The sequence below is a fragment of the Ornithodoros turicata genome, chromosome 5 (assembly GCF_037126465.1).
Source record: "Ornithodoros turicata isolate Travis chromosome 5, ASM3712646v1, whole genome shotgun sequence".
Classification (NCBI taxonomy): Eukaryota; Metazoa; Arthropoda; class Arachnida; order Ixodida; family Argasidae; genus Ornithodoros; species Ornithodoros turicata.
The window spans coordinates 7,926,917-7,954,476 of NC_088205.1; the positions used below are offsets into that span (position 1 = coordinate 7,926,917).

General features: G+C 45.0%; 1 protein-coding gene across 1 annotated transcript; it reads right to left on the minus strand.

Moving 5' to 3' along the window:
• Positions 1–23: 23 nt before the first annotated feature.
• On the minus strand, positions 24–21,355 carry LOC135395184 (titin-like). Its single transcript, XM_064626424.1, has 39 exons — positions 21,190–21,355; positions 19,773–19,845; positions 17,365–17,460; positions 16,911–16,976; positions 15,250–15,309; positions 14,454–14,477; positions 12,015–12,065; positions 11,849–11,884; positions 11,720–11,770; positions 11,600–11,647; positions 11,438–11,497; positions 11,286–11,372; positions 11,124–11,210; positions 10,953–11,039; positions 10,792–10,878; positions 10,624–10,707; positions 10,469–10,555; positions 10,301–10,384; positions 10,146–10,232; positions 9,977–10,060; positions 9,822–9,908; positions 9,653–9,736; positions 9,498–9,584; positions 9,330–9,413; positions 3,308–3,394; positions 3,140–3,223; positions 2,985–3,071; positions 2,817–2,900; positions 2,662–2,748; positions 2,339–2,425; positions 2,171–2,254; positions 2,003–2,086; positions 1,835–1,918; positions 1,662–1,763; positions 1,501–1,589; positions 1,315–1,401; positions 1,071–1,200; positions 392–496; positions 24–316 (listed from the first exon to the last, which is right to left on the minus strand). The coding sequence occupies exons 1-39, from the start codon at positions 21,247–21,249 to the stop codon at positions 210–212; spliced, it is 3,129 nt and encodes a 1,042-aa protein (XP_064482494.1). The 5' UTR covers positions 21,250–21,355; the 3' UTR covers positions 24–209.
• Between the last annotated feature and the right edge of the window lie 6,205 nt (positions 21,356–27,560).

Consider the following 27,560-nt stretch of genomic DNA (forward strand, 5'->3'; position numbering starts at 1 on the left):
ATACTCAGTTGGCGCACCAAACACCGAGTTTTTAATCATGCTTTATTTTACACAAACGGAAATTATCCGCAAACGAAACCGCAATGTATTTATCACCCCAAAGCCATTCCCACCCCAAAATGGCGCAGCTTTTATGCGCCATTATTTCGAAAAGTTCCAGCATCCAGTTTTTAAGATCCAAAACGGACATCAGTAGCTCTTCGTGCAGCCTAGCCAAGCGTGTCCGTTACAAAATTCCAAAGATTCCTGCCAACCTTCCTTGCCTTGTAGATAAAACGCCTCAGGGGATTCGGCCGGAAAACAGGAGATGGACAGTCTGCGTAGGAAGGAAGGAAACCATTCGTCACACAAACAACCGAAATACAACGACTTCACGATAACTAGTTGTTACCTTTCTCGCGCTTCACAGTCACGACACCCAGTTCAAAGTAATCGTCGAGAGCATAGGACACTTTGCAGTCAGACGCGTCCAGGACGGAGCACGTATCTCCAGAACCTGCGAAGTTGAACGTAGTATTCTTTAAAATTTACTGCGAGGGGAGTGACGCAAAAAAAAAAAAAAAAATGAGACGGCAAGTAATTCGCTGATCAAGTTTACATCGACACCGTTTCATTTAAGTGGCGTGCCGACATACTTGTGATTAACGGTGTTATACATACTGTAGTCGTTTTTGAGTAGGGCATATGCAAATTGCAGGACAGGCAAAGGAAATAATTTACCGATAGCCGTACAGACGTCTACAGCGGCAGTTTTAAAGCCTTTTAACTGAAATATTCTTCGAGTCATACTAGTACTTATTGCATACATCGATGTATTCGAAATATGCATTTACATTGCATAAATACTGTCTCCGAAGTTTATACCACAAGCTTTTCATCTTTATTTATCATAACAAAAACATTTTAAACGAGTTTTTCTGTGTATCATGTACTCGTTGTAGCCATACCAGGAAAGTATCGGGAACAAGAAAGAAAACACGTACGAAAGACCTGGTTATACATCACGGATTTTACTCTAATAAAGATTACCTTCCATGTTCCTAGAACGAACTGTACAAAACACGATTTACCATTGACGTCGTCGACTGTCTGCACACTGAGACTACATTCGCGGTAGCATCGTGGTCCTGCTAAGGGTCCGCTGCTGAAGGCCTTACATAGAACGCACGCACTGGTCTCTTGGCAAGGCAGAGGACAAGTCTGCAGGGAAAAGTGTGGTATTTTTGAGATAGAAGTACTACGATATCATCGGGAGGCCCAGATGACTGCGTGCATGAAATATTGAAGACTCTCTGAGAAGGCAGAAGAACTCACAGGACACCTCTGGCAATAGCGGCCACTGTAAGTGCTCTCACAAGCACAGGAACCGCACACGCAGGAGCCGTGGAATGAGCAGACTGTCTGTAATTTCGAAAGGAGCATCGCATGTTATCCTTTTATTGTTGGCCATCATTTGGCTTTTCCACGTGCTTTTTCGCATTGAAGATTTCTTTTACTTACACCATCGGGTCCAGTACATGACTGAGTGTCATCTGGACACTCTGTAGAAGGTTGTACAGCGGACCCCTGTGTCGGAGCCACTTCTGGCGCTGCCACGAAAAGTTGGCAAGTAATCCACATGAATGCAGGGAACGCTTAAGTCAGTACAGAGAGGTGCTTACAAATAACGCGATGCTCTGTTTCTTCTGGCTCAGCCTCTGGTTCCTCTTGTGAATCTGTCTCATCTTCCGGTTGAGTTTCTGACGGATATTCAGGTTGTGGTTCTAGCAGGTGGGGTTATCGCAACATATGTCGTTAGTAAAGTCGCATGACACGTGAACTATGAACGTTTTACCAGGAGCTGTTTCTCCATCGCTGGATCCCTGACGTCTTTCGTCAAGGACTTCTACTGGTACCTCTTGGGGTTCTTCCGGTTGGTCTAGGCGGGGTGGCAGTAACGTAAGAGTTAATAAGCAGTAAATAAGGTCGCCTTACATGGACACCAAAATTCAAACAGTTTTACCGGGAGCTGTTTCTCCATCGCTGGATCCCTGACGTCTTTCGTCAAGGACTTCTACTGGTACCTCTTGGGGTTCTTCCGGTTGGTCTAGGCGGGGTGGCAGTAACGTAAGAGTTAATAAGCAGTAAATAAGGTCGCCTTACATGGACACCAAAATTCAAACAGTTTTACCGGGAGCTGTTTCTCCATCGCTGGATCCCTGACGTCTTTCGTCAAGGACTTCTACTGGTACCTCTTGGGGTTCTTCCGGTTGGTCTAGGCGGGGTGGCAGTAACGTAAGAGTTAATAAGCAGTAAATAAGGTCGCCTTACATGGACACCAAAATTCAAACAGTTTTACCGGGAGCTGTTTCTCCATCGCCGGATTCTTCTTGGGGTCTTTCCTCAGGTAGTTCTTCTGGTACATTTTGGGGTTCTTCCGGTTGGTCTAGGTCGGGTGATCGAAACATATGTCGTTAGTAAAGTCGCATGACACTTGCACTATGAACGTTTTACCAGGAGCTGTTTCTCCGTCGCTGGATCCCTGACTTCTTTCGTCAAGGACTTCTACTGGTATCCCTTGGGGTACTTCAGGTTGGTCTAGGCGGGGTGGCAGTAACGTAAGAGTTAATAAACAGTAAATAAGGTCGCATTACACGGACACCAAAATTCAAACAGTTTTACCGGAGGCTGTTTCTCCATCACCAGACTCTTCTTGAGGTCTTTCCTCAGGTACTTCTTCTGGTACGTTTTGGGGTTCTTCCGGTTGGTCTAGGTCGGGTGATCGCAACATACGTCGTTAGTAAAGTCGCATGACACGTGCACTATGAACGTTTTACCAGGAGCTGTTTCTCCATCGCTGGATCCCTGACGTCTTTCGTCAAGAACTTCTACTGGCACCTCTTCGGGTTCTTCCGGTTGGTCTAGGCGGGGTGGCAAGAACGTAAGAGTTAATAAACAGTAAATAAGGTCGCATTACACGTACACCAAAATTCAAACAGTTTTACCGGTGGCTGTTTCTCCATCACCGGACTCTTCTTGAGGTCTTTCCTCAGGTACTTCTTCTGGTACGTTTTGAGGTTCTTCCGGTTGGTCTAGGTCGGGTGATCGCAACATATGTCGTTAGTAAAGTCGCATGGCACGTGCACTATGAACGTTTTACCAGGAGCTGTTTCTCCATCGCTGGATCCCTGACGTCTTTCGTCAAGGACTTCTACTGGTACCTCTTCGGGTTCTTCCGGTTGGTCTAGGCGGGGTGGCAGTAACGTAAGAGTTAATAAACAGTAAATAAGGTCGCATTACACGTGCACCAAAATTCAAACAGTTTTACCGGGAGCTGCTTCTCCATCACCGGATTCTTCTTGGGGTCTTTCCTCAGGTACTTCTTCTGGTACGTTTTGGGGTTCTTCCGGTTGGTCTAGGTCGGGTGGTAGTAACGTATGCCGTTAATAAAGTCGCGTTATATGTACACCAAAATTCAAACAGTTTTACCGGGAGCTGCTTCTCCATCTCCAGATTCTTCTTGACGTCTTTCATCGGGCACTTCTTCTGGTACATTTTGGTGTTCTTCCGGTTGGTCTAGGTGGGGCGTCCGTAATGTATGTCGTTACTGAAGTCGCCATTACAAATATTACGCATACACTAAAATTCAAATAATTTTACCAGGAGCTGTTTCTCCATCTCCGGATTCTTCTTGATGACCTTCCTCGAGTGCTTCCTCTGGCACGTCTTGGGGTTCTTCCGGTACTTCTAGGTGGGGTGACCGTAACGTATGCCTTTAATAAAGTCGCCATTACACGTACACTAGAACTCAAATAATTGTACCAGGAGCTGTTTCTCCGTCTCCAGGTTCTTCTTGAGGTCCTTCCTCAGGTGCTTCCTCTAGCACGTCTTGTGGTTCTTCCGGACGACCTAAAAACACAGCCCAAGATCACTATCGTAGGCACAAGTTTGTATCCTGCATATCTAAGCCATACCGCTTTCAGGTTCCGACCCAGTTCTTTGATCTGTATCTTCATCTGGTTGCTCTTCTGGAACTGCACAAAGCAGTCAATTATTTCTTGGTTTTTGCTAGCGATCGAAGGTGAAGGATAACTGAACATATAATTATACTGCATAGATATCGAAGAAGCCCGTACCAACTTCTGCTTCAGGTTCGGATAGTGTCTCCTCCACTCCCGATACTTCTGCAATGGATGGATATTCGCGTCAGTTAATTGCAGTTAAATTTGAGCGATACTTAATCCACACAAACATACCGTCTCCGCCTTGATTCTCTTGTGGAGGTTCTTGCGGTTGACTTGGAACTTCTGAAACGACGTCAAATTTTGCGCGTACAAGACTCCACTTAAATTAAAGCCTCGCATTCAGGGTCAACTGACCTTCTCCGGGCTGAACTTCTGGTTGGACTGGTTCCCCTAACGTCCACGGAAGAAGGAGAAAAATAACGCTTTAGTTTCAGTTTTAGATTACGTTTGGGGTGTCTAAGCAAAATAAAAACAAAGAAAGCTTCGATTATAGCCTGACTTTTTGTTTCCTTCGTCAACATACCGTTGCCAGCCTCCGGGACATTGCCTCGTGGTACTTCAGGTTCACTGGGTCCTACCGAGTGACATTTGCCAAAATCACGACTTGATAAAAATTAATTGAATTGCTTATTTTTTAGTGCACTGAAGGTCACCAGAGCAAAAGGCAACAGCCTGACCAGGCTCTTGAGCCTGTTTTTGAACAGGTATACAGGTACAGGTATACAGGTATACGGAACACTTATATAATCGGTACAAATTACAGGTCACTGCATCACATTATTATTTATATTGTAACAGATACAGATCAGTGCATCACAACATTATTTACACAACCATAATTATGTTATATGTATGTATAATTACAGATAATGCTGAGAGAAAAAATGTAAACATGAGGAGAAAACAGCGATAATCTCTCATCTATCCCAATCAATCAACATCCCGTATTCGCCATCTCTGTGCAATGTAGCTTCAATCTAGCAGCAGGCATGCTTCAGTGTTATTGAGAAAATATGCAACATGATAACCAAGTTTCTGTTTTCCAAAGTTACGTCGTATTTGTTGTGCAAGAACTGGCAATTCTGGCGGATACCAAGCATTGTGCTCCTCGACTGCCATCTTTACACCTCCCAAAGAGCAGCTCTACAGTGTCGCCTGCAATCGATCGCGGCCGCACCATTCACATTGGTAACCATCCTCGGCCCTTGGTCTAACCAGATGGACCATCGCTAAGTTCTTGAGAACCTCAAGATTTTTCTCCGGGACACTGGTCTCCTCTCTACCCTAGGATGTGCCTGCGTACCTGTGTGCTGTAGTTTTGCCTACAGTTCTGATGATGTCTTACTGACTCCACTGACTATCGACCCCTATTTAGCATCGTTCATCACCTCATCACCAGGACACATCTCATCTTGCCCATTGTGCCTTCGGGTAGTGGGCCGCACCTCATGTGGCGAATTTCCCCATTCATTATCGTTAATTTATTTGTTGTTATTGTGGTGCAAGATCTGGTCTTTGCTCTCTTAGATGGTATAGGTCGTCTATATTGCTCGGTACCGATACTCGTTAAGTATAGGTCAAGCTTAGAGTAACAGATTGCGTTTATCTTTAATATACTCCATTTTGTGAGGGGAGTTGTATGATCATAAAACTGCGAATTTTCAAAAAGTCCAACTGCACACTTTTGAAGTTTGTAAATTTTAACATAACTGCTTTTAGTTGAAGGGTTGACTGAAGAAAATCGAGTCGAGTGCGTTTCCAGACAAACTAACAATTGCAAAAGTCGTCAGACAAATTCGTCGTCAGACAAATTAATTGCGAGTCTGTCAATTTCGAATGGTTTCTTTTCACTGTCTGAATCCCAAATATCATTTTGAGCGATGTTGTCTATCTGTTTGGGTTTCTTCACTGGAACCTCGGTGTCGGAAGATTCCTCCGACTCGCTATGAGCTGCCGCGCTTGGCTTGTAATCTGCGTCAGAGTCCGAGACATCAGATTCGCTGTAGCGGCGTTTCCCAGACCGTTCTTGAAGTTGTTCCCCGTCCTCATCGTGGTCGTTATGTGCTGATGGAAGCTGCTGCCTTTTTCCTACCAGCCTTGCGGATCTTCTCTTTTGAAGGACATCGCTAGATTTCCCAAACACGTGCGTCTCATTGGTGGTCTCGGCGTTTCTGTTTATTGTTCTTTTTGTCGCTTTCTTGGGCATCTTGATTTGCAGTTGTCACGCACAAAACATTACGATGTCATCCAAGCAAAACCCCTAAAAAATCACGTTTCGACTTGTGAAACCGCGCACATAATGGTTGCTCAGCAGTTACTATAGTAACAGGACGCTGCCATATTTGTTGTCAATGTTGCTTGAGAATACGCTAAGTTGCGTTCCAAAGTTAGCAGATCAGCACTACTTCATTCTCAGGTGGGATACACAAGCTTTCTGGGTAGAGGTGGGTGAGCGGGAGTCTAGGACAACACATGCTTGCATTAAAAAAATCATGAAAAAATGGCTAAAAAGCAAGGGAGTGGTGAAGATTACGCATAATATGAAAACCCCGAGACTAGGAAACACCTAGTCTCGTTTTTTTTTCTTTTACATTATGCATGCTTGAGTTGTATAAGTTCAATTGAATCATTTGATGAAGACATAAATTGACGGGGATGGTCGAGACATCCGGTCTAAATGCGTCCCTGACATGGGCGTTCCAAAGATTTTTTCCAAGGAGGGGGTAAAAGAGTTTCTGGGAGGGGTGGGTGGGAAGAGAATGAGTGTACAATGAAACTGGCCAATATGCAGCGGATCATAAACCACGACGACCTGTATGTAAAGAAGATGAAAGGAAGTGCCTCAGGGCGAGAGCCGCCGATATCTTGAAAAGTCTTCTTCTGCTCTGCATATCAGAAGAACAGTCTCCTGTTCGAAATATCGGCGGCTCTCATTCTGAGACACTTCCCTTCATCTTCCTTATCGGTCGCTTGATTTTTTACCATATGTATGTAAAGAAGGCAATTTCCGCATCTGACCCTGGAACTCCGGGGGGGGGGGGGGGGCAGTCCTCTTGCCCCACCCCCCTCGGTACGCCCATGGACCCTGTCGCTGTTGACGTCGTTGGGAAGCCGTTCCAGTCGGGCATAATGGTCATAGGTTCGAGTTCATGGTCAAGAGTCATAGGTTCGAGTCCCGCTACTGTCTGGAATTTTCGACGACTGCCTCGTTTGAATCCATCTATGTCTCCTTCCCTCAGCGATGGCTACAGTTCTCCAAAAGAGAGATGAACAAGAGAAAACTCGAAACATAATCCCGACAGCATAGATGGGGGCGGCCCGTGAAAAATGTGAAAAATACTGCTTCGCATATTTTGTCTACAGACACGTCGGGAACACAATTTTGTTTTTATTTCCACCTTTCGAGCATCATTCACTTTGTTGATTCGGGAAGGCGGACAGTTCTGCTCGTGTATGTCCTCGAAGTCAATGTCGCTTCGAGCAGATATTTAGTCTGACATACTCAACTGGCGCACCAAACACCGAGTTTTTAATCATGCTTTATTTTACACAAACGGAAATTATCCGCAAACGAAACCGCAATGTATTTATCACCCCAAAGCCATTCCCACCCCAAAATGGCGCAGCTTTTATGTGCCATTATTTCGAAAAGTTCCAGTATCCGGTTTTTAAGATCCAAGACGGACATCAGTAGCTCTTCGTGCAGCCTAGCCAAGCGTGTCCGTTACAAAATTCCAAAGATTCCTGCCAACCTTCCTTGCCTTGTAGATAAAACGCCTCAGGGGATTCGGCCGGAAAACAGGAGATGGACAGTCTGCGTAGGAAGGAAGGAAACCATTCGTCACACAAACAACCGAAATACAACGACTTCACGATAACTAGTTGTTACCTTTCTCGCGCTTCACAGTCACGACACCCAGTTCAAAGTAATCGTCGAGAGCATAGGACACTTTGCAGTCAGACGCGTCCAGGACGGAGCACGTATCTCCAGAACCTGTGAAGTTGAACGTAGTATTCTTTAAAATTTACTGCGAGGGGAGTGACGCAAGAAAAACTTTGAGACGGCAAGTAATTCGCTGATCAAGTTTACATCGACACCGTTTCATTTAAGTGGCGTGCCGACATACTTGTGATTAACGGTGTTATACATACTGTAGTCGTTTTTGAGTAGGGAATGTGCAAGTCGCAGGACAGGCAAAGGAAATAATTTACCGATAGCCGTACAGACGTCTAAAGCGGCAGTTTTAAAGCCTTTTAACTGAAATATTTTTCGAGTCGTACTAGTACTTATTGCATACATTGATGTATTCGAAATATGCATTTACATTGCATAAATACTGTCTCCAAAGTTTACCACAAGCTTTTCATCTTTATTTATCATAACAAAAACATTTTAAAGGAGTTTTTCTGTGTATCATGTACTCGTTGTAGCCATACCAGAAAAGTATCGGGAACAAGAAAGAAAACACGTACGAAAGACCTGGTTATATACATCACGGATTCTACTCTCATAAAGATTACCTTCCATGTTCCTAGAACGAACTGTACAAAACACGATTTACCATTGACGTCGTCGACTGTCTGCACACTGAGACTACATTCGCGGTAGCATCGTGGTCCTGCTAAGGGTCCGCTGCTGAAGGCCTTACATAGAACGCACGCACTGGTCTCTTGGCAAGGCAGAGGACAAGTCTGCAGGGAAAAGTGTGATATTTTTGAGATAGAAGTACTACGATATCATCGGGAGGCCCATATGACCGCGTGCATGAAATATTGAAGACTCTCTGAGAAGGCAGAATAACTCACAGGACACCTCTGGCAATAGCGGCCACTGTAAGTGCTCTCACAAACACAGGAACCGCACACGCAGGAGCCGTGGAATGAGCAGACTGTCTGTAATTTCGAAAGGAGCATCGCATGTTATCCTTTTATTGTTGGCCATCATTTGGCTTTTCCACGTGCTTTTTCGCATTGAAGATTTCTTTTACTTACACCATCGGGTCCAGTACATGACTGAGTGTCATCTGGACACTCTGTAGAAGGTTGTACAGCGGACCCCTGTGTCGGAGCCACCTCTGGCGCTGCCACGAAAAGTTGGCAAGTAATCCACATGAATGCAGGGACGCTTAAGTCAGTACAGAGAGGTGCTTACAAATAACGCGATGCTCTGTTTCTTCTGGCTCAGCCTCTGGTTCCTCTTGTGAATCTGTCTCATCTTCCGGTTGAGTTTCTGACGGATATTCAGGTTGTGGTTCTAGCAGGTGGGGTTATCGCAACATATGTCGTTAGTAAAGTCGCATGACACGTGAACTATGAACGTTTTACCAGGAGCTGTTTCTCCATCGCTGGACCCTTGACGTCTTTCGTCAGGGACTTCTACTGGTACCTCTTGGGGTTCTTCCGGTTGGTCTAGGCGGGGTGGCAGTAACGTAAGAGTTAATAAGCAGTAAACAAGGTCTCCTTACACGGACACCAAAATTCGAACAGTTTTACCGGGAGCTGTTTCTTCATCACCGGATTCTTCTTGTGGTCTTTCCTCAGGTACATCTTCTGGTACGTTTTGGGGTTCTTCCGGTTGGTCTACGTCGGGTGATCGCAACATATGTCCTTAGTAAAGTCGCATGACACGTGCACTATGAACGTTTTACCAGGAGCTATTTCTCCATCGCTGGATCCCTGACGTCTTTCGTCAAGGACTTCTACTGGTACCTCTTGGGGTTCTTCCGGTTGGTCTAGGCGGGGTGGCAGTAACGTAAGAGTTAATAAACAGTAAAATAAGGTCTCCTTACACGGACACCAAAATTCGAACAGTTTTACCGGGAGCTGTTTCTTCATCACCGGATTCTTCTTGTGGTCTTTCCTCAGGTACATCTTCTGGTACGTTTTGGGGTTCTTCCGGTTGGTCTACGTCGGGTGATCGCAACATATGTCCTTAGTAAAGTCGCATGACACGTGCACTATGAACGTTTTACCAGGAGCTGTTTCTCCATCGCTGGATCCCTGACGTCTTTCGTCAAGGACTTCTACTGGTACCTCTTGGGGTTCTTCCGGTTGGTCTAGGCGGGGTGGCAGTAACGTAAGAGTTAATAAACAGTAAAATAAGGTCTCCTTACACGGACACCAAAATTCGAACAGTTTTACCGGGAGCTGTTTCTTCATCACCGGATTCTTCTTGTGGTCTTTCCTCAGGTACATCTTCTGGTACGTTTTGGGGTTCTTCCGGTTGGTCTAGGTCGGGTGATCGCAACATATGGCCTTAGTAAAGTCGCATGACACGTGCACTATGAACGTTTTACCAGGAGCTGTTTCTCCATCGCTGGATCCCTGACTTCTTTCGTCAAGGACTTCTACTGGTATCCCTTGGGGTACTTCCGGTTGGTCTAGGCGGGGTGGCAGTAACGTAAGAGTTAATAAACAGTAAATAAGGTCGCATTACACGGACACCAAAATTCAAACAGTTTTACCGGATGCGGTTTCTCCATCACCGGACTCTTCTTGAGGTCTTTCCTCAGGTACTTCTTCTGGTACGTTTTGGGGTTCTTCCGGTTGGTCTAGGTCAGGTGATCGCAACATATGTCGTTAGTAAAGTCGCATGACACGTGCACTATGAACGTTTTACCAGGAGCTGTTTCTCCATCGCTGGATCCCTGACGTCTTTCGTCAAGAACTTCTACTGGTACCTCTTCGGGTTCTTCCGGTTGGTCTAGGCGGGGTGGCAGGAACGTAAGAGTTAATAAACAGTAAATAAGGTCGCATTACACGGACACCAAAATTCAAACAGTTTTACCGGAGGCTGTTTCTCCATCACCGGATTCTTCTTGAGGTCTTTCCTCAGGTACTTCTTCTGGTACGTTTTGGGGTTCTTCCGGCTGATCTAGGTCGCGTGGTAGTAACGTATGCCGTTAATAAAGTCGCGTTATGTGTACCTCAAAATTCAAATAATTTTACCAGGAGCTGTTTCTCCATCTCCAGATTCTTCTTGACGTCTTTCCTCGGGCACTTCTTCTGGTACATTTTGGGGTTCTTCCGGTTGGCCTAGGTGGGGCGGCCGTAATATATGTCGTTACTGAAGTCGCCATTTCAAATATTACGCATACACTAAAATTAAAATAATTTTACCAGGAGCTGTTTCTCCATCTCCGGATTCTTCTCGAGGTCCTTCCTCAGATACTTCATCTGGCACGTCTTGGGGTTCTTCCGGTACTTCTAGGTGGGGTGACCGTAACGTATGCCTTTAATAAAGTCGCCATTACACGTACACTAGAACTCAAATAATTGTACCAGGAGCTGTTTCTCCGTCTCCAGGTTCTTCTTGAGGTCCTTCCTCAGGTGCTTCCTCTAGCACGTCTTGTGGTTCTTCCGGGCGACCTACAAACACAGCCCAAGATAACTATCGTAGGCACAAGTTTGTATCCTGCATATCTAAGCCATACCGCTTTCAGGTTCCGACCCAGTTCTTTGATCTGTATCTTCATCTGGTTGCTCTTCTGGAACTGCACAAAGCAGTCAATTATTTCTTGGTTTTTGCTAGTGATCGAAGGTGAATGACAACTGAACATATAATTCTACTGTATAGATATCGAAGAAGCCCGTACCAACTTCTGCTTCAGGTTCGGATAGTGTCTCCTCCACTCCCGATACTTCTGCAATGGAGGGATATTCGCGTCAGTTAATTGCAGTTAAATTTGAGCGATACTTAATCCACACAAACATACCGTCTCCGCCTTGATTCTCTTGTGGAAGTTCTTCCGGTTGACTTGGGACTTCTGAAACGACGTCGAATTTTGCGTGTACTCCACTTAGACTCCACTTAAATTAAAGCCTCGCATTCAGGGTCAACTGACCTTCTCCGGGCTGAACTTCTGGTTGGACTGGTTCCCCTAACGTCCACGGAAGAAGAAGAAAAATAACGCTTTAGTTTAATGATTACGTTTGGGGTGTCTAAGCAAAATAAAAACAAAGAAAGCTTCGATTATATAGCCTGACTTTTTGTTTCCTTCTTCAACATACCGTTGCCAGCCTCCGGGACATTGCCTCGTGGTAATTCAGGTTCACTGGGTCCTACCGAGTGACATGGGTCAAAATCACGACTTGATAAAAAAATGAACTGAATTGTTTATTTTTCAGTGCACTGAAGGTTTCTAGAGCAAAAGGCAACAGCATGACCAGGCTCTTGAGCCCGTTTTTGAACAGGTATACAAGAACACTTATATAATCGTTACAAATTACAGGTTATTGCATCACATTATTATTTAGATAGAGATCAGTGCATCACAACATTATTTACACAAACATAATTACACAGATAATGCTGAGAGAAAAAATGTAAACATGAGGAGAAAACAGCGATAATCTCTAATCTATCGCAATCAATCAGCATCCCGTATTCGCCATCTCTGTGCAATGTAGCTTCAATCTAACAGCAGGCATGCTTCAATGTTATTGAGAAAATATGCAACATGATAACCAAGTTTCTGTTTTCCAAAGTTACGTCGTATTTGTTGTGCAAGAACTGGCAATTTTGGCGGATACCAAGTATGTGCTCCCCGACTGCCATCTTTACACCTCCCAAAGAGCAGCTCTGCAGTGTCGCCTGCAATCGATCGCGGCCGCACTATTCACATTGGTAACCATCCTCGGCCCTTGGTCTAACCACATGGACCATCGCTAAGTTCTTGAGAACTTGAAGATTTTTCTCCGGGACACTGGTCTCCTCTCTACCCTACACTCTTAAAAATGAACTTCACCGCATAGCACGCTCCTACCCAACCATCACCTCAAATGATATCGTTATCTGCCCTGATTTGTTCAAAACGGGAGGCGTACGCCTTTTCTGTGACAATTATGAACAGCATAAGTGTCACAGAAAAGGCGTACGCCTCCCGTTTCCAACAAATCAGGGCAGATAACGGTATCATTCGAGGTGATGGTTGGCTGGTTGCGTGCTATGTGGTGAAGTTCATTTTTAAGAGTGTATGATGTGCTTGCGTATACCTGTGTGCTGTGTGTGTGTTTTTGTGTGCTGTAGTTTTACCTACTGTTGTGATGATGTCTCACTGACTCCACTGACTATCGACCCCTATTTAGCATCGTTCATCACCTCATCACCAGGACACATCTCATCTTGCCCATTGTGCCTTCGGGTAGTGGGCCGCACCTCATGTGATGAATTTCCCCATTCATTATCGTTAATTTATTTGTTGTTGTGGTGGTGCAAGATCTGGTCTTTGCTCTCTTAGATGATATAGGTCGTCTATATTGCTCGGTACCGATACTCGTTAAGTGTAGGTCAAGCTTATAGTAACAGATTGCGTTTATCTTTAATATACTCCATTTTGTGAGGGGAGTAGTATGATCATAAAACTGCGAATTTTCAAAAAGTCCAACTGCACGCTTTTGAAGTTTGTAAATTTTCACATAACTGCTTTTAGTTGAAGGGATGACTGAAGAAAATCGAGTCGAGTGCGTTTCCAGACAAACTAACAATTGCAAAAGTCGTTATATTACGCAGAGATGGTGAGAGAAGGGGCCTAACAAAGTACAGTCGGGAACAGTCACCGCAGCCTATAGGCGAACAAAGCCCAATCACTTGTACGACGTAACGCAGTCAGTTGGATAGCGCATAGTGCCAGTCACGTGCTTTCGGCGGCCGTTGCTATGGAAACGACCCGCCAAGAGCTACATCGACAGTCATTGGTAGCCACAGAAAGCCTGCGTTTCAAATCGTCTGCGACGACCGATCCCGGCTGTGTGTGTGTCCACGTGGCGATCCAGGTGTCGTTGGCACACCTCCTCTTGACCGCTTCTAGTATGTGTTACTCATTTCGAAATCGGAACCCCCTGATGCGTCCGTTCAGTCATAGTAAAACAAATAGTAGTAGTAAAGTAAAAGTAAAGTAGTAAAAAAGTAAAAAAAAGAAGTAAAAAGTAAAGTAGTAAATAGTAGTAGTAATAGTAAAACAAATAGTAGTTACAAATACAGTCCGGTTACTCAGCGCTAAGTAACGAAGGGCCACGTCACTGAAATGCATTCCTCGTAAATACTGCAATGCTGTACGTGTGTAGGGTCAGTTACCATGCCAGGGATCTTTGCCTTTTCTAATTCACCCTCCTTTCAATACAAAATCAATACAAATAATCGTAGTCACACATCGGATGCGGCCCAAGAACGTACGGAAGCGTATCATCGAGTGTCAAAAGATTAGGAAAAAAATCTTTCCAGGAGCAGTACTGCAAGTGTGTATTGTCATCAAGCAGGAAAACGACCTGTGTATTGTCACATCAAGTAAGGAACATGTATATGAAGGGGGGCCCTTATACAGGTACTGCAACTGCAGCCTACATGCTGGAGAACCTATGGAGGTAGTAACCCTTACCCTCAGTGGTAACCCGTGACAATGATGTCGAACTCAAAGAGCCCTATCTGAAGTTACGAAATATAATACTTACGGGGTCCGTCCACTTCATTCAATGCTGGAAATACGAAACAAACAACACATTGTTTAGATAGTCCTACGTATACCTTTACTCAGTAGCGTAGCCTGAAAAATATTTCGGGAGGGGAGGGGATATATTTATTAAGAAAAAAAGAAAAGAAAAGTAGAGATCAGCCAGACGGAGGTCGGCTTGCTATTCAAAAAAAGATAAGGGAAAGGGGGAAGAAAAGAAAAGAAGAAGAAGGAAAGAAAAGGAAAATAAAAAGGAAGAACACAAAAAACTTACGGAAACGGAAACTTACGACTTACGGAAGAAACGGAAAGTTTACATGGGGTAGACGATTTCTGTTTCCTCCTCTGAAATGCACTACCGAATGTACGATTTCGGGAAGGAGAGTTGAACCCCCCAAACCCCCTCTGCCTACGGCACTGCCTTGACTGAAGAACTAAACTAATCTAAATTTGTGCCACACTCAACAAGAAATATTTTGAGAAAGCAAAGAAACAAAAAAATCTGAGGCCCGCACTCTAGAGAATAGTCGCGCGGAACTTGTCGCTTTTTCAGCGGGTACCAAATTCATTAAAAAAAATTTGATTTGTCACAAAATCTAAATCTAATATAATGAAATAAAATGATAATAATTTCCTTTTGTTTGGGCATTCTCTAACCAAAGGAGTTTTCAAGTAGCCTCCATAAGGCTTTTAGCTAGTACCACTTTATTTTTTCACCAATATCGACGAGCGGGTTCAACTGTGCAGCTTACTCTTTATGAAAATGAAAAAGAATTATGCAGAGAGCGGGTGCTTACTGGCGTCTTCATCGGGTAGAGATCGTTCCTCATTGGCCGCCTCTGGAGGCACTGCTTCGGCTGCGTGGAAGAGTACGAAGAGTACATACAGATCGACACATATAGTTACGGGACAGTTTCAATTCGTTCCAGTACCCGAACATGGGTCTACTTTGCAGTTTAAAATAAGTTGCCCAACTAAACGAGAAATCGACACAACGCAAAATACTGTTCGGTTTCTATGATTATACCTGTGAAGCTTATGTCTTGGTGCCTCAAAGCGCTTCAGTATGCACCATATCGCAAAACTGTCTGTTGACAAAAACGCGCGATATCGACATTGGTGTCTCGAATCACTGCCAGCCCCATTACGCAATGTCAGAATTCAATTTCCCAAGCAGCACAATGTACTGAAAGTCGAGTGCAATAGGGGTGGACGGGTAGGTGGAAGGCCTTGAACACGCCCTTGCAGCTAAAGAACATTGATAAGACACATACCGTCCACCCCTATTGCACTCGACTTTCGGTACATTGTGCTGCTTGGGTTGTAGCTCATATCACGTGCTGTATACATGAACGTCCAATAAATTGGTAAGCAGAGACAAAATGACAACGCTGAACTTCCATTGCAGGCCACCAGTGCGCAGTAATACGATTGTTTACCGGTTCGAGAAGCTTCCGCTGCTGGAACGGAATCAGCGACATATCTCTCCCACACATAATACGTTATTACATGTTATTCACATCCTCCAAGCCATGCCGCAGCGCACTTCATGCTGGAGACCAGTAAACGGTACGCAATTTATTCTTCCTTCTCAGGATTAGTGTCCGGGGTCGTAATAAGAACGTTCTTCGTATTAATGTTTCATCCGTAATCTCAATCCACATCCTTCACTGGGGTTACAACATGTTCTACCGAAGCGAACCGAAAGAGAGGAAAACAACTGGGGGCAGTAACCGGCAAAACGCTCCTAGTTGATGGAATACATAAGTTTGCACTTGAGGAAGTGTACAACTGGGCTAGGAATGTACAGCTCTCTGCAACGTTAACTTGAACGCGGCGACGGCTGCCGGAGCAGCTGGAAGAGCCACCCTATCGGCGCTATGCAGAACTATATAGGGAAAGAGCGTTGTTGGCTATCCCACTCGTGTTTGGGGGTGTTCATCGAGAAGCAGACGCTCCGCTCCGGATTCGCGGAGGAGGTTTCTCGACAAACACCCCCAAACACGAGTGGGATAGCCCACAAAGCTCTTTCCCTATATAGTTCTGCATAGCGCCGACAGGGTGGCTCTCCAACTGCTTTTCATTTTTTTTTTTCAGGGTCCTGGAAATTTCCGTCATACGCTTATATTGTTAGGTAGAGGAACACACACTTAATGTGCATCGAATTTTAGGAAGGAATATTTCTAGGAGCAATACTACTCCGGGACATCGAGATGTATATTCGCATCAAGTTGGAAGGCCAACCACGTGGGCTGGCTCCCTATAACGGCCGAATACATATGTATATGTATTTTTAAGAAAAAAATCTTCCCGGGAATAGCACCGCATATATGTATTGGTATGGGAACGGAACACAAGGCCCTCTCTACCTAGCGTCATGTTACTAATTCGAATGTTACTAATTCCCGTCTGCTTTTTACTGGGTAGTGCAAGGAGTTGCAAAAGCAATGATGTTTACCTTGAGGAGACGCCGTTGTTTGGAATCTCTTCGCTTCGTCTGATGCTCTGTTGATGAATGCAATGTCTAAAAGAACAAACGAGAGACGCATTACGGTGTCTTTCTTCCGTCTGTGCAGAATAACTGAACTCTTATTCTGGTAATCATTCCTGCACGCTCCGAACGGTGTATATTGCTCGTTTTGCCAAAAGACGCCTGCAAATGCGTAGCACAATTTACACTCATCTCTTAATTCTTTTTATTAATTTTAATATTTTCTCTCTCTCTCATAATTATTATTTTCTCTCATAATTATTTTTTGGCTCGTACGTTCTTAAATTAGCTACCATAACATCATCGTCCCTACCAATCCCTCTTGGGCTGTGCTATTAACAGCCTTGCAGCGGTACAGGTGAGCTGGAGTATCCATAATCTTCATATTATTCTTTAAAAAATTCAATCCAATACAACTTACATTCATTTAAGTCCACCCCGCCTGCGGCGTAAGGTCTATCCGCCCATGATGGAGGCAGTCCAAGTGATGGAGCTCCTGGTGGTGCTGCTCCAGCATCTGACGCGAAACAGGTCGCCGTTCAACAATGTATTAAGGGCATCAACGCTTTCGTGCCATAGTAGTCTGCTTCAAAATTGTACCTCATAACGTCTACATGCCCACCACATGACCCCACATTGTCCCTTACTCTCCCCCGCCGAGTGCCACGTTCCTTTACCACAGTCTTCCACCGCATAATGTGGCTTTTACACCGGCTTTCAAACACCTCCTCGGTGTCGGCGCGTCCAACCTCTGTTCCACGTGTGCTATGTGCGGCATCACGTCCTCCTGGTCGGCGGACAGTACGATCGCGAGCGCGCCCTCATGGAAGCTGCTCTGCAACGCGTCGATTAACGCCAGTGCGACTTAGCCAAAGTTCTCGGGCCATGGTCGGACCCCTCACATCAGATACAAGGCCTACGAGTTGTTGCTGAGCTCCTCTCCAGCACTGGACTAATGGACGAACTCTTATAGGACACTTTTCCATCATCATCACTTTCTCATCCCTTCCGCAAGCGCAATGGGGCAGTGTACCGCCATAACGGCGGAGAATGACCCACCGCATCATCATCCCATTTATGTGTGTGTGTGTGTGTGCGCGTGACACACAGTTAGTGTTGTTACATGATCATGATGTCTATCTCCACGTATTATATCTAGGATTCCGTGCTTTCGGAGTTTTTTTTTTTTTTTGGCATATTCGGATGATGCTTTTCGGAGTTTATTATGTTCCGAGGATTCGGAGTTTTTCGACTTTTATTTATCGTATCTCCGTTAATACCCGAAGTTCTGAGAAGACGCTACAGCTGTGGAACGACATATTCAGAAAAAGAATGAGACGCAGCCTCCCCAAAACGGTCACTGTCATGGTGTGGAACTTGCCGACAAGCGGACACCTATATGCCACGGTCACCTGGCGACGTGAACACCTCGAAATCCTGGTATCCCTCTACATAATTATAAGGCAGCTTTCGTTTGCGTCCGATCATACTGTCAAGTTGCAACATCAAGCTGCCCTTTAATGAAGAAAATTTGTATGCCATTTCTGTTTCCCTGTCCGCTTTGAGGGGAAAGCGCGATTCACAGAAAAAGAAAAACCATAGGCTCTGGACGTTTTCTAAGCCGACCAGGGAAATGGCTGAAATGGCCTCAAAATACCCTCATGTCGAATAGTGTCACTAAATACGGTACCCTATTCAGTGACTCCAATGGCGAATTACCTCTAGGCCACTTTACTGAATTACACGGATGCTTCGCGAAAGGCAGCCACCCTTCCATGTCGCAGGGATCGGTAACCCGCGACCCGAGGTAATCTCGACACCAAAGGAAACGATCGAACCAGGCATCAAGGCATCGCTTTTCTTGCTCAGTTCTCGATTTCTGGAACCCACGAATGCCAAGTTTTTCGGAGAAATCCGAATGGAGCCCCCTGCGCATCAGTGCCGGGCTCTTCGCTCCCTCTTTGCTTTCGCGCAATTTAGCTACTGGCACCCTCGAAGAGCTCTAAACAAGAACTCCGACCTGTCTTCGCCTTCGCGCTCACCATTAATTCATCTTCTCATATTAACCTCTTTGAAGTGGGGTAGGATCCTGTGACTACCACGGAGAAACATTTCATTCCCAACATCACCACCAGCAATGGGGTAGAGTATCACTCCTGGGTATTCAAACTCCCCATCCACCATCTCAAAGTAAAGTTGTTGTTTTTTCTGTCATACATGATGACGACGACGAGGTCTACTCTGCGGTACCTTCCCCCATTGCGTGTGTGAGAGAGTTGGTATGAATGACACGAGGATGTACAGAGATATTAGGGGGATGGGGGTGATCAGTAGTTTCTCCAGTATATTCAGCACGCGACCTGCAGATATGTGCTTTAAGAGAGACGGAACTTTTATTTTTCCAGCCTACAACGTTACACATTGTGTGACCTGACACGGAACAGGTTTACGGTTCCTGCCATCCCCCATTCTTTCTCGGGAGGTTCACGTATTGAACTGCTTCTTCCATTTTATTGTCCAGATCCTTCTGAGGCAAACCGCCAATGAATTTGAGCACAGGGTCAGGTAGTATTTTGACGAGCAGGCCTTTGAGGATATCCTTGGCCGTTTGCTTCAGTGTCCTCCTATCCCAGCACGACTCTACGAAAGAGCGAAAAAAAGAGGTTCTCTCTCAGTGAGGTTCGTGTGCACTTGCAATACGAATGTGCTTATGCAAGAAGAGAAGCAAAGTCCGTCGTCGTGCTGGGATAGGAGTCGTGAGCTACTGCTGAGTCTAACGGGTATCTGATAGATTCTTTGGCGCGAAGCGCAGACATGTTATGTACTAACCTTGTGCGTGTACGACGCATGCTAGAGTGCAGAGGAACAACCAGGCCAGCAGCACGGACCGGTTCATTTTGAACTAGATGTTCAGAAGGACGAATTATGTTATTAGCCATCATTCGTGCACTGTGACAACGAAGTAACGTGCGTCAATTTACAAAGTTTGCCGAGATATCTAATAGGAAAATCATTGGTGCGTCATTTGATCCGATCTAATTGTGATCTAAATGATTCTCAAATGCTCTTAAAATGCGTATACAGCGCTTCATGCTCGATAACATTTCTCATTAATTGGTCGACACCGTTGATCTTTATCGTTACTTCAACCCTTCAACTTCGTTCTCGGAGTTCAAGTTCCGTAGGGTTCTGGTATGGGGTATCGACGGGACATTGCGTTACATCAGAGCTGAGATTCCTCGTAAGTACTTAGGACCTCGCTAACCTCATAATAATCATGTATTGCCCAAGCCATAGAATATCGGGAACCCTGAACAAAATTTCCAAATTCGTCGGTGTTTTTGTACGTCCTCACGGATTTATGGTTGACCATTCCAGTCGTTGACAGCGCCGGGTTTCATTAATCCATTACGACGGTCTTTTTGTAACGCACTTGGTCAGAATCACCTCAACGTCCGTTTTTACGCTTCTGTGACCATACGTTTCATTTATTAATTTTTGTTATTTATTGATAATGCTGACCGTCTGTTGACGGCCTAAGCATGTTACAGAAACAATGACACAAAGGTGATAGGAGAACAGAAGACAGAAGTTTACACTATATCAAAACAATTCAAGGTTACAACAGGTTACAGCAGCAAAGGAGCGCAACAGAAAAAAAAGAAAAAGACATGGGTATTACAGCGGCAGAGATTGATGAAAAAAAGAAAAAAACTAGGCATATATGTGCGAGTAGTTGAGTCAGGAACGAGTCGACGTCAGGTGAGCAAACTATGGAAGAGGGGAGGTTATTCGGTGTATGATGTACGGTGATATATTTTTTCCCCCATTTCGTAGAATTTCAAAGGTTTAGTCAACCTGTCGTCTGATGCGGCAATTGGAACCACGAACAAACAAAAAGCTCGAACATTTAAACCATCAAGACTTCCCTCCGTGAAATTTCAAATCACTCATCCATCACTGCAAGTATACTTGCGGTTGTTGTTTCTCGTATATATCTACTCTACATCATTATGCTTCGCTTCGTGAGTGGCGAGAAATGGAACCAGCAGTAAAGCATCCTCGTGCTCTTTTTGAGGAACCAAAATGTGCCATTGCATAATGACATAAGTGCTCTAAGATCCTATACTCGCGACGGCGCATGTTTAGTATTGGTTAGTATGTTTAGTCGTCATTTCACGCCACCACGAAGAGCATTTTGTCCCTACCCGAACCGTGTTATGAAACTACGAAAGGGACCTCTTACCTGTGCGGTCTTCCACGGTGGCTGTCCTGAACGCAGTATCTTTGGATTGTAGCGTTTCATGAAGAGGGCCAGGAGGAAGGAAAAGCAACGAAGGATGTTTGTTTGGGATCATCCTCCGGATTTCTGCCACATCTAACGGGATGCGGACGTTATCGGCTGTCTGCACGTCTCGCCTTCACCTTCGCCGAGCAGCTCTGTTTCATTTTCTTCACATAAAGTCACGTTGGGCCGCGTACTCTGTCGTCGGATATCCGCGCGGTAAAAAGATACGCGGTTCAGCGGGGCGCTTTTTTTATCCTTAGATATTTTTAAAATAAAAAAGCAATGAGGATCAGCATAGATGTCGCTGTTGCAGTTGAGTTATACAGCAAGGCGGACATCCTGTGGAAGTGAGTATGTAACTATACAAGACGACTAATTATCTAAAAACATTAATTAACTCTCTAGCTATGAAATTTCGCGCAAAAACGGGATAGCGCAGAATGGCAGACAGTCCTTGTTGAAAGACATTCTATTTTTAAACAATCCTGAAACGTGCACGTACTACCGTGAAATTACTTAAAGTGGAAATAAAATATTATTCATTCATTCCAATGTCTATCGCCGAATTTCGCTATGCAAATGCAAAGCCAAAAGAGCGCGCTTCATGAGTTTAGTTCAGTTTATTTTGCACCAAAAGATGATGCTGGAGGGACTGGGCAAAAAGCAACAGAAATGTGCGTGACAAGGCTCAGCCTCCCTGCGGTACATTTGGCCAACAGCTGCGGTGCGGGCAAATACAAATAATACTATACAAGGCAAATAGAATACGAACAATATACAAATAAAGTTGCACGCAAATACATTAATGATGGTTCAAGGTATAGAACACAAACACTGAATATTACGGTCACTTCTGCATTTCAAATAAATTGGCGATACTGGTATTAAAAGGGTACTACAGGTATTAATTGAAAGTATTAGCGTTACATAATTAAATCGACGAGGAGACTTCCGAAAAGATGAACGTCCTGAATGCACCAATTGTCGTGACATTGGGGTCCATATATGGCAACTATGAAGTTCATTAAGTAAGCAAGATAAAGTGAAAGCATTTGAGTACCATAGTTATAGTTCGACAGTGAGGGACTACCCATCTTGGTGTAACACGAGTATAGTAATGAGGCGAATATGAGCGCATCCTTTGAGCGCATCACCTCCGCCAATGGAGGCTTATGGTGGTGGTGGTGGTGATGGGGGTGGTCGAATACCCCTTGGTGAAAGGGCTCGCCGCAAAGCGCTTGATCCAGCGTCTACTCCAATCATATTCATCACTCCATGGCACGTGGCCCTCTGACGTAGAACGGGCGCTGTGCTCCTTGCGCTCTCTCGATCGGCAGGGTTTCGGTTTCGGTTTCAGTTTCGGTTCATTTGCATAATATCACGGTCCCTTGATAGCTTTCAAGGAAGCTATCAAGGGACCGTGATAATATCAAAGGCGATGCATATTTCAACGCACGTGCGCGGTCCAAGATCCTCTGAAAATGAAATTGCTCTCAACGACGATTCTCTCCTATTCTGATATCTCGCTTTTGCCCGGAATTTCCTAATTAAAGGGGGTCCTGGCCGTGGCCGTATAACTCAACCGCAAAAAAAAACAATGATGATGATGTTGATGTTGGGGATGAAAAATAATAGGAAGAGATGGAATTCGTCAAAAACGACATCTACACTGCTCGCATAGCTTTCGTGCTTCGTCAGTAGTTCGAGCCCATCATGTGAAGATCGGGCTTTAATATTACAGTTGCAACGTGCTCCCTAAAGTCAATAATTAAAAAAAGTTGATTGAAATACCCCCCTTAATTCCGTCGGGCAATCCAATGACGTAAGTAAAGGAGTCCTAAGGCAACTCCCCTTTTTTGTGAAAATTTGTTGCAGCTAAAAATAAACGCCCTGTATACAATACACAAACAACACAACACAAAATATATTACAACGTTGAATTACACGAAGATTTATTATGTAGCGCCAATCACAGCTTTACACGTTGTAAATCTACTCCTATTATTATCACAGTTTTTCACGTCTTCATCATGCTTACAAAACATGGGTGCACAAATGGTGCAAGCGAGCTGGTATACTGTGGAAAGAGATAAGGTTGAGTCTTGTGTAGTCCTTATCGTCATGTGTATATGTTCCTCAAACTCAAGGATCGCCATCCTTGCGCCAGAAAACTCCAAACTCAAGGAAATGTTACCTCTTTCTACAGTTAGAGAGTTTTAGTACATCGTACGCTATCGCCTTTGCGTACGTAAGAGATAGCGTTCGTGGTTATGCGCACGCGCAAAACATAATCCGCATTGTGCAGAACCCCCACGCTATCCCTCACGTACGCAAAAACGATAGCGTACGGTTCACCATAACTCTGTAATATGCACTATACGCAACGAGTTCCCATTTCTGTATCTCGACATTTTTCAATGAACCCAAGCCATGCAAGTGCTTTGGTACGTGCACTCGCTAAACCGCTCGAGAAGATGTACTCACGTTGGCAGCGGTCATATACACTCCAACTCGGTGACGTACATTAAAGAGAGAGAGAGAGAGAAAAAAAAAGAAAGAAGAAACATAGAAGGAAAAAGAAAGCACTCGGGAGCACAGCATCAAACCGAATTTTTTTCCGGTTCGGTACGTGTTCTGGTCCAGGCCATAATGGTTCGGTTCCAGTTCAGTTTCAGGAGGACACAGATGTCGGTTCCGAACCGGTACCGAACGAAGATGCCCTCAATCGGTTCCGAACCGGTTCATTGCACAAGGTATATGCCATAAAATAAACGATAGGTAAGTTCCGAGAACTCTATTTCTCTTTGCATGTCCTAGCTGGCCGCAAAGCTGCGACAAGAACCCTTGTCCACAGGAAAACGAAACTACAGAGCGCGGTTGTTCGACGTTGTCTCCATCGATGCAGGCGTCCATCCATAGGCGCCGACTGCGGGGGCAGGGGGGGGGGGGGGGTGCTTGGGGGCCTGAGCACCCCCGGAACTTTCCCCGGGCGGGGGAGAGGGAGGGGGCTAAATCGGTCAGTTTCTAAATCGGTTCGGTTCCGGTTCAGCTCCAAGATGGCGACGGCCTTTTCGGTTCCGTTCTGGCAAAGAATAACGGTTCTTTCCGGTTTTCGGTTCCGGTTCGATTTGATGCTCTGCTCGGGAGAAGCCAACAGGCGCTGCCGCCGAACAAGCGCTCTCCAGTCGCGTCACCGTTACGTCACGGAGGAGTCGGTGCCGAGGTACTCAGGCGACCCCGAAAAGGGAGCCCCCATTGCTACCCGTGCCTTTATTTGAATAGTAGCTCCCTCTGTGCACTTCTCTATGTATTCTATGTGGTCGAACGCTGCCCACCAGATGCAAGGCCTTCGTCTTCTTGCGGAGTACTTGTGCTCGACCGGTCTGGTGACGGCTTTCTGAAAGCCCCCATCATCATTCCCTCATCCTTTCCCAACGCGCACTAGGGCAGTGTACCGCCTCAGCGGCGGTGAATCGCCCACCCCATCATCATCCAATGTATGTGTGTGTGTGTGTGTGTGTCTATGTATTCAACCACCGCCTTGTTTCCTACAAGAGCAAAACGAAAATTAATTTGTATAGTAATTTATTAATAGTAATTATAATATTAATAGTAATTATAATATTAATAGTAATTATAATATTAATAGTAATTATAATATTAATAGTAATTAGTTATTATTAATAGTAATTAATAGTATTTGTATAAAAGAGCAGCCACAGTGAGCTAGAGTGAGTGCTGTGCTTACCGACCTATTAAATGCACGGGAGCGCTTGGTCTCGGAAATGGCACCCGGAGACATGTCATTGTTTACATGGATGCGCTGGAACAGCATCGTCGACTTTGTTTCGCTTTTGATCCTAAAGACATCGTGAAAGAACGTTATTCACCGCATGTCACGCTTTGCAAGACGCGTTTCTTATGGACGAATGTTGTCAACAGGCATTAGAAGGCTTCATTACCCGACGTGCAGTTCTCAGGTGCTCTGAACCATCCTTCCAACCCTTGATCACGCACCCACGCATGCTTTATAATGATAATATAGGTAGCCATAGTACCCGGAACGACTCTACCCGTACCTTTGAAACGTCTGAGATGTGCTAGTCTCAAATAAGTCGGCCAAGGTTGCCCCCAATGTGCTTATAGAACGTGACCAAACAAAGCCTTCCGTCTCGTGTGTCGTATTTTTATGCAACCGTTCACCTTTAGGGCGTCTCTCGTAGAAATGGGATACCACTCGCGCTGCCCCGTGTATTTACTATGGGACAAACTTTGCGTTGCCATTCCGTAAATACTCGACCGGTTTTCACAGAATTAAAAAACTAAATAAAAATTAGACAGTAGTTGTGAAGCTCACTATACATGATGTGAAAAATATAGCGGTGAAGATTTTCGTGACATTAAGCGAAGCAAAAGACTTTCCAGAGCATTTTAATACGCGTAAAAGGCCCTACACACGCACACACATAGACAGAGTCAAGGCCGTGAGGTGGTGGGTTCGAACCCTACCACCGACCGTGCTGTCTCAGGTTTTTGCGAAGACTTTCCAGACGAATGTCGGCGCAGTTGCTCCTGAAGTCGGCCCAGGACGCATACTAACCCCCTCGTCCTCCACCACTCCTTCCAGCTGTCCTCTCTCCATTGTCTACATCTGCACACACACACACACACACACACACACACACACACACATAAAGAAAGAAATTGAGAGAGGGAGACGATGACGTACGGGATGGGAAGAGGCCCTATCTCTATACAGGCAGGTTCCCTGTTTGATGACAGTATAGACACCAGGATCATGTGTGTCCAGTTATCTGTTTTCATACTACAACATCCATATGTATAATATAATATACCGAACACTTCACCGCTCAGCTTCACCGCCTACATTGCAAGCAGTGTCGTGATTCATCAGATGCTGCGATTCCTACATAGATACGTATCTTTCAGGTAATCCGATCCTTCCGCAAAGAGTTGCGTGGGATGATTGGGTGCGTTACATCAGTAATCATCACCGTCAACGACACCGTCGTGAGTGAGTGAGTGAAAAAAAAAAAAAAAAAGAAACAGAGAAAATTGGCACCACCAACGTAGAAGCCGGCTACTCCATGCTACGTAAACAACTCTGAACGCATGAACCCAAGCAGCGCAATGTACTGAAAGTCGAGTGCAGTAGGGGGGGACGGGTAGGTGGAAGGCCTTGAACAGGCTCGTGCGACTAAAGAACATTGATAAGACACATACCGTCCACCCCTATTGCACTCGATTTTGAGTACATTGTGATGCTTGGGAAGGGACATAGACACCGTCGTTATCACCGTCCTCTCCTACTTTTTCATTACGTGCTATGTCTGGTCCTGACTATGTTATCTTCAGACATCGACCGATAAATGCCGTCCCGTGCAACGACAGCAACAAATAAATTAATGATAATGCAATATTTATTGAAGTTCGACTCTCGCTACAAATAATAATTATTAATAGACTGGATCAAGATTTGTCTTCGCAGCATAGTGCAACACGAATAGTGTTGTTTCACCCGTGTTGTGTCACAGGGGAAACAACGGACCAGCCTCAATGTACGTGAGCAGAGCTAGTTCCCATCCATCTTCGCGTCGGAAACAAGCCAGACTCTGATTCAAGGATTAACTCACTGGGTGACACATTCTGATCTTGCCTAGTCACAGTCTCTGCGGTTCTTCTGGTTTTGCTCAGGCGGGCCCTATATTACACCGTCCATTTAGCTATCCGCATCACTTCAGAAGAAGTGCAGCCTGAGTGCACGTCGTGTGGAAAACGAGAGCACATAAAATTTTGCGGATGTCAATACGGATTTCAAAGGATGTCCAGTATCCTTTAGTACTCACTTAGTTCTGTAGTCGGTTGTCGCGTGTACTACTGAACCAATTGCTGTCGTCCAACCATAAGGTATGGATTAGATCAGTATGATTAAATCAGTAGATACACTGTCTGTCAAAACATTCTTTGCATAGATTCCTCCCCCCCTTAGAATAGTACTAACGACGCGGTTTTGTCAGCTAATTTTGACTCCGACCTGTTGATATTTATCGTACAGTTTCGTTCTCCTGCGTATTCCCTTCGTTTATCACCTAACAAACATTAAGTTTTATAGGAAAAAAATAGCCGGAGCTCATTGGCTGCACGTATAGCATATGTCTGTAAAACTATAAAGTTTTAGTGCATCGTAGTATGACCTTTGCGTACGTAAGGGATAGCGTTGTGGTTCTGCGCAATGCACGAAGCTTTCTTTATGTTTTGTGCGTGCGCGGAAGAACTACCAACGCTATCTCTTACGTGCGCAGAGGCGA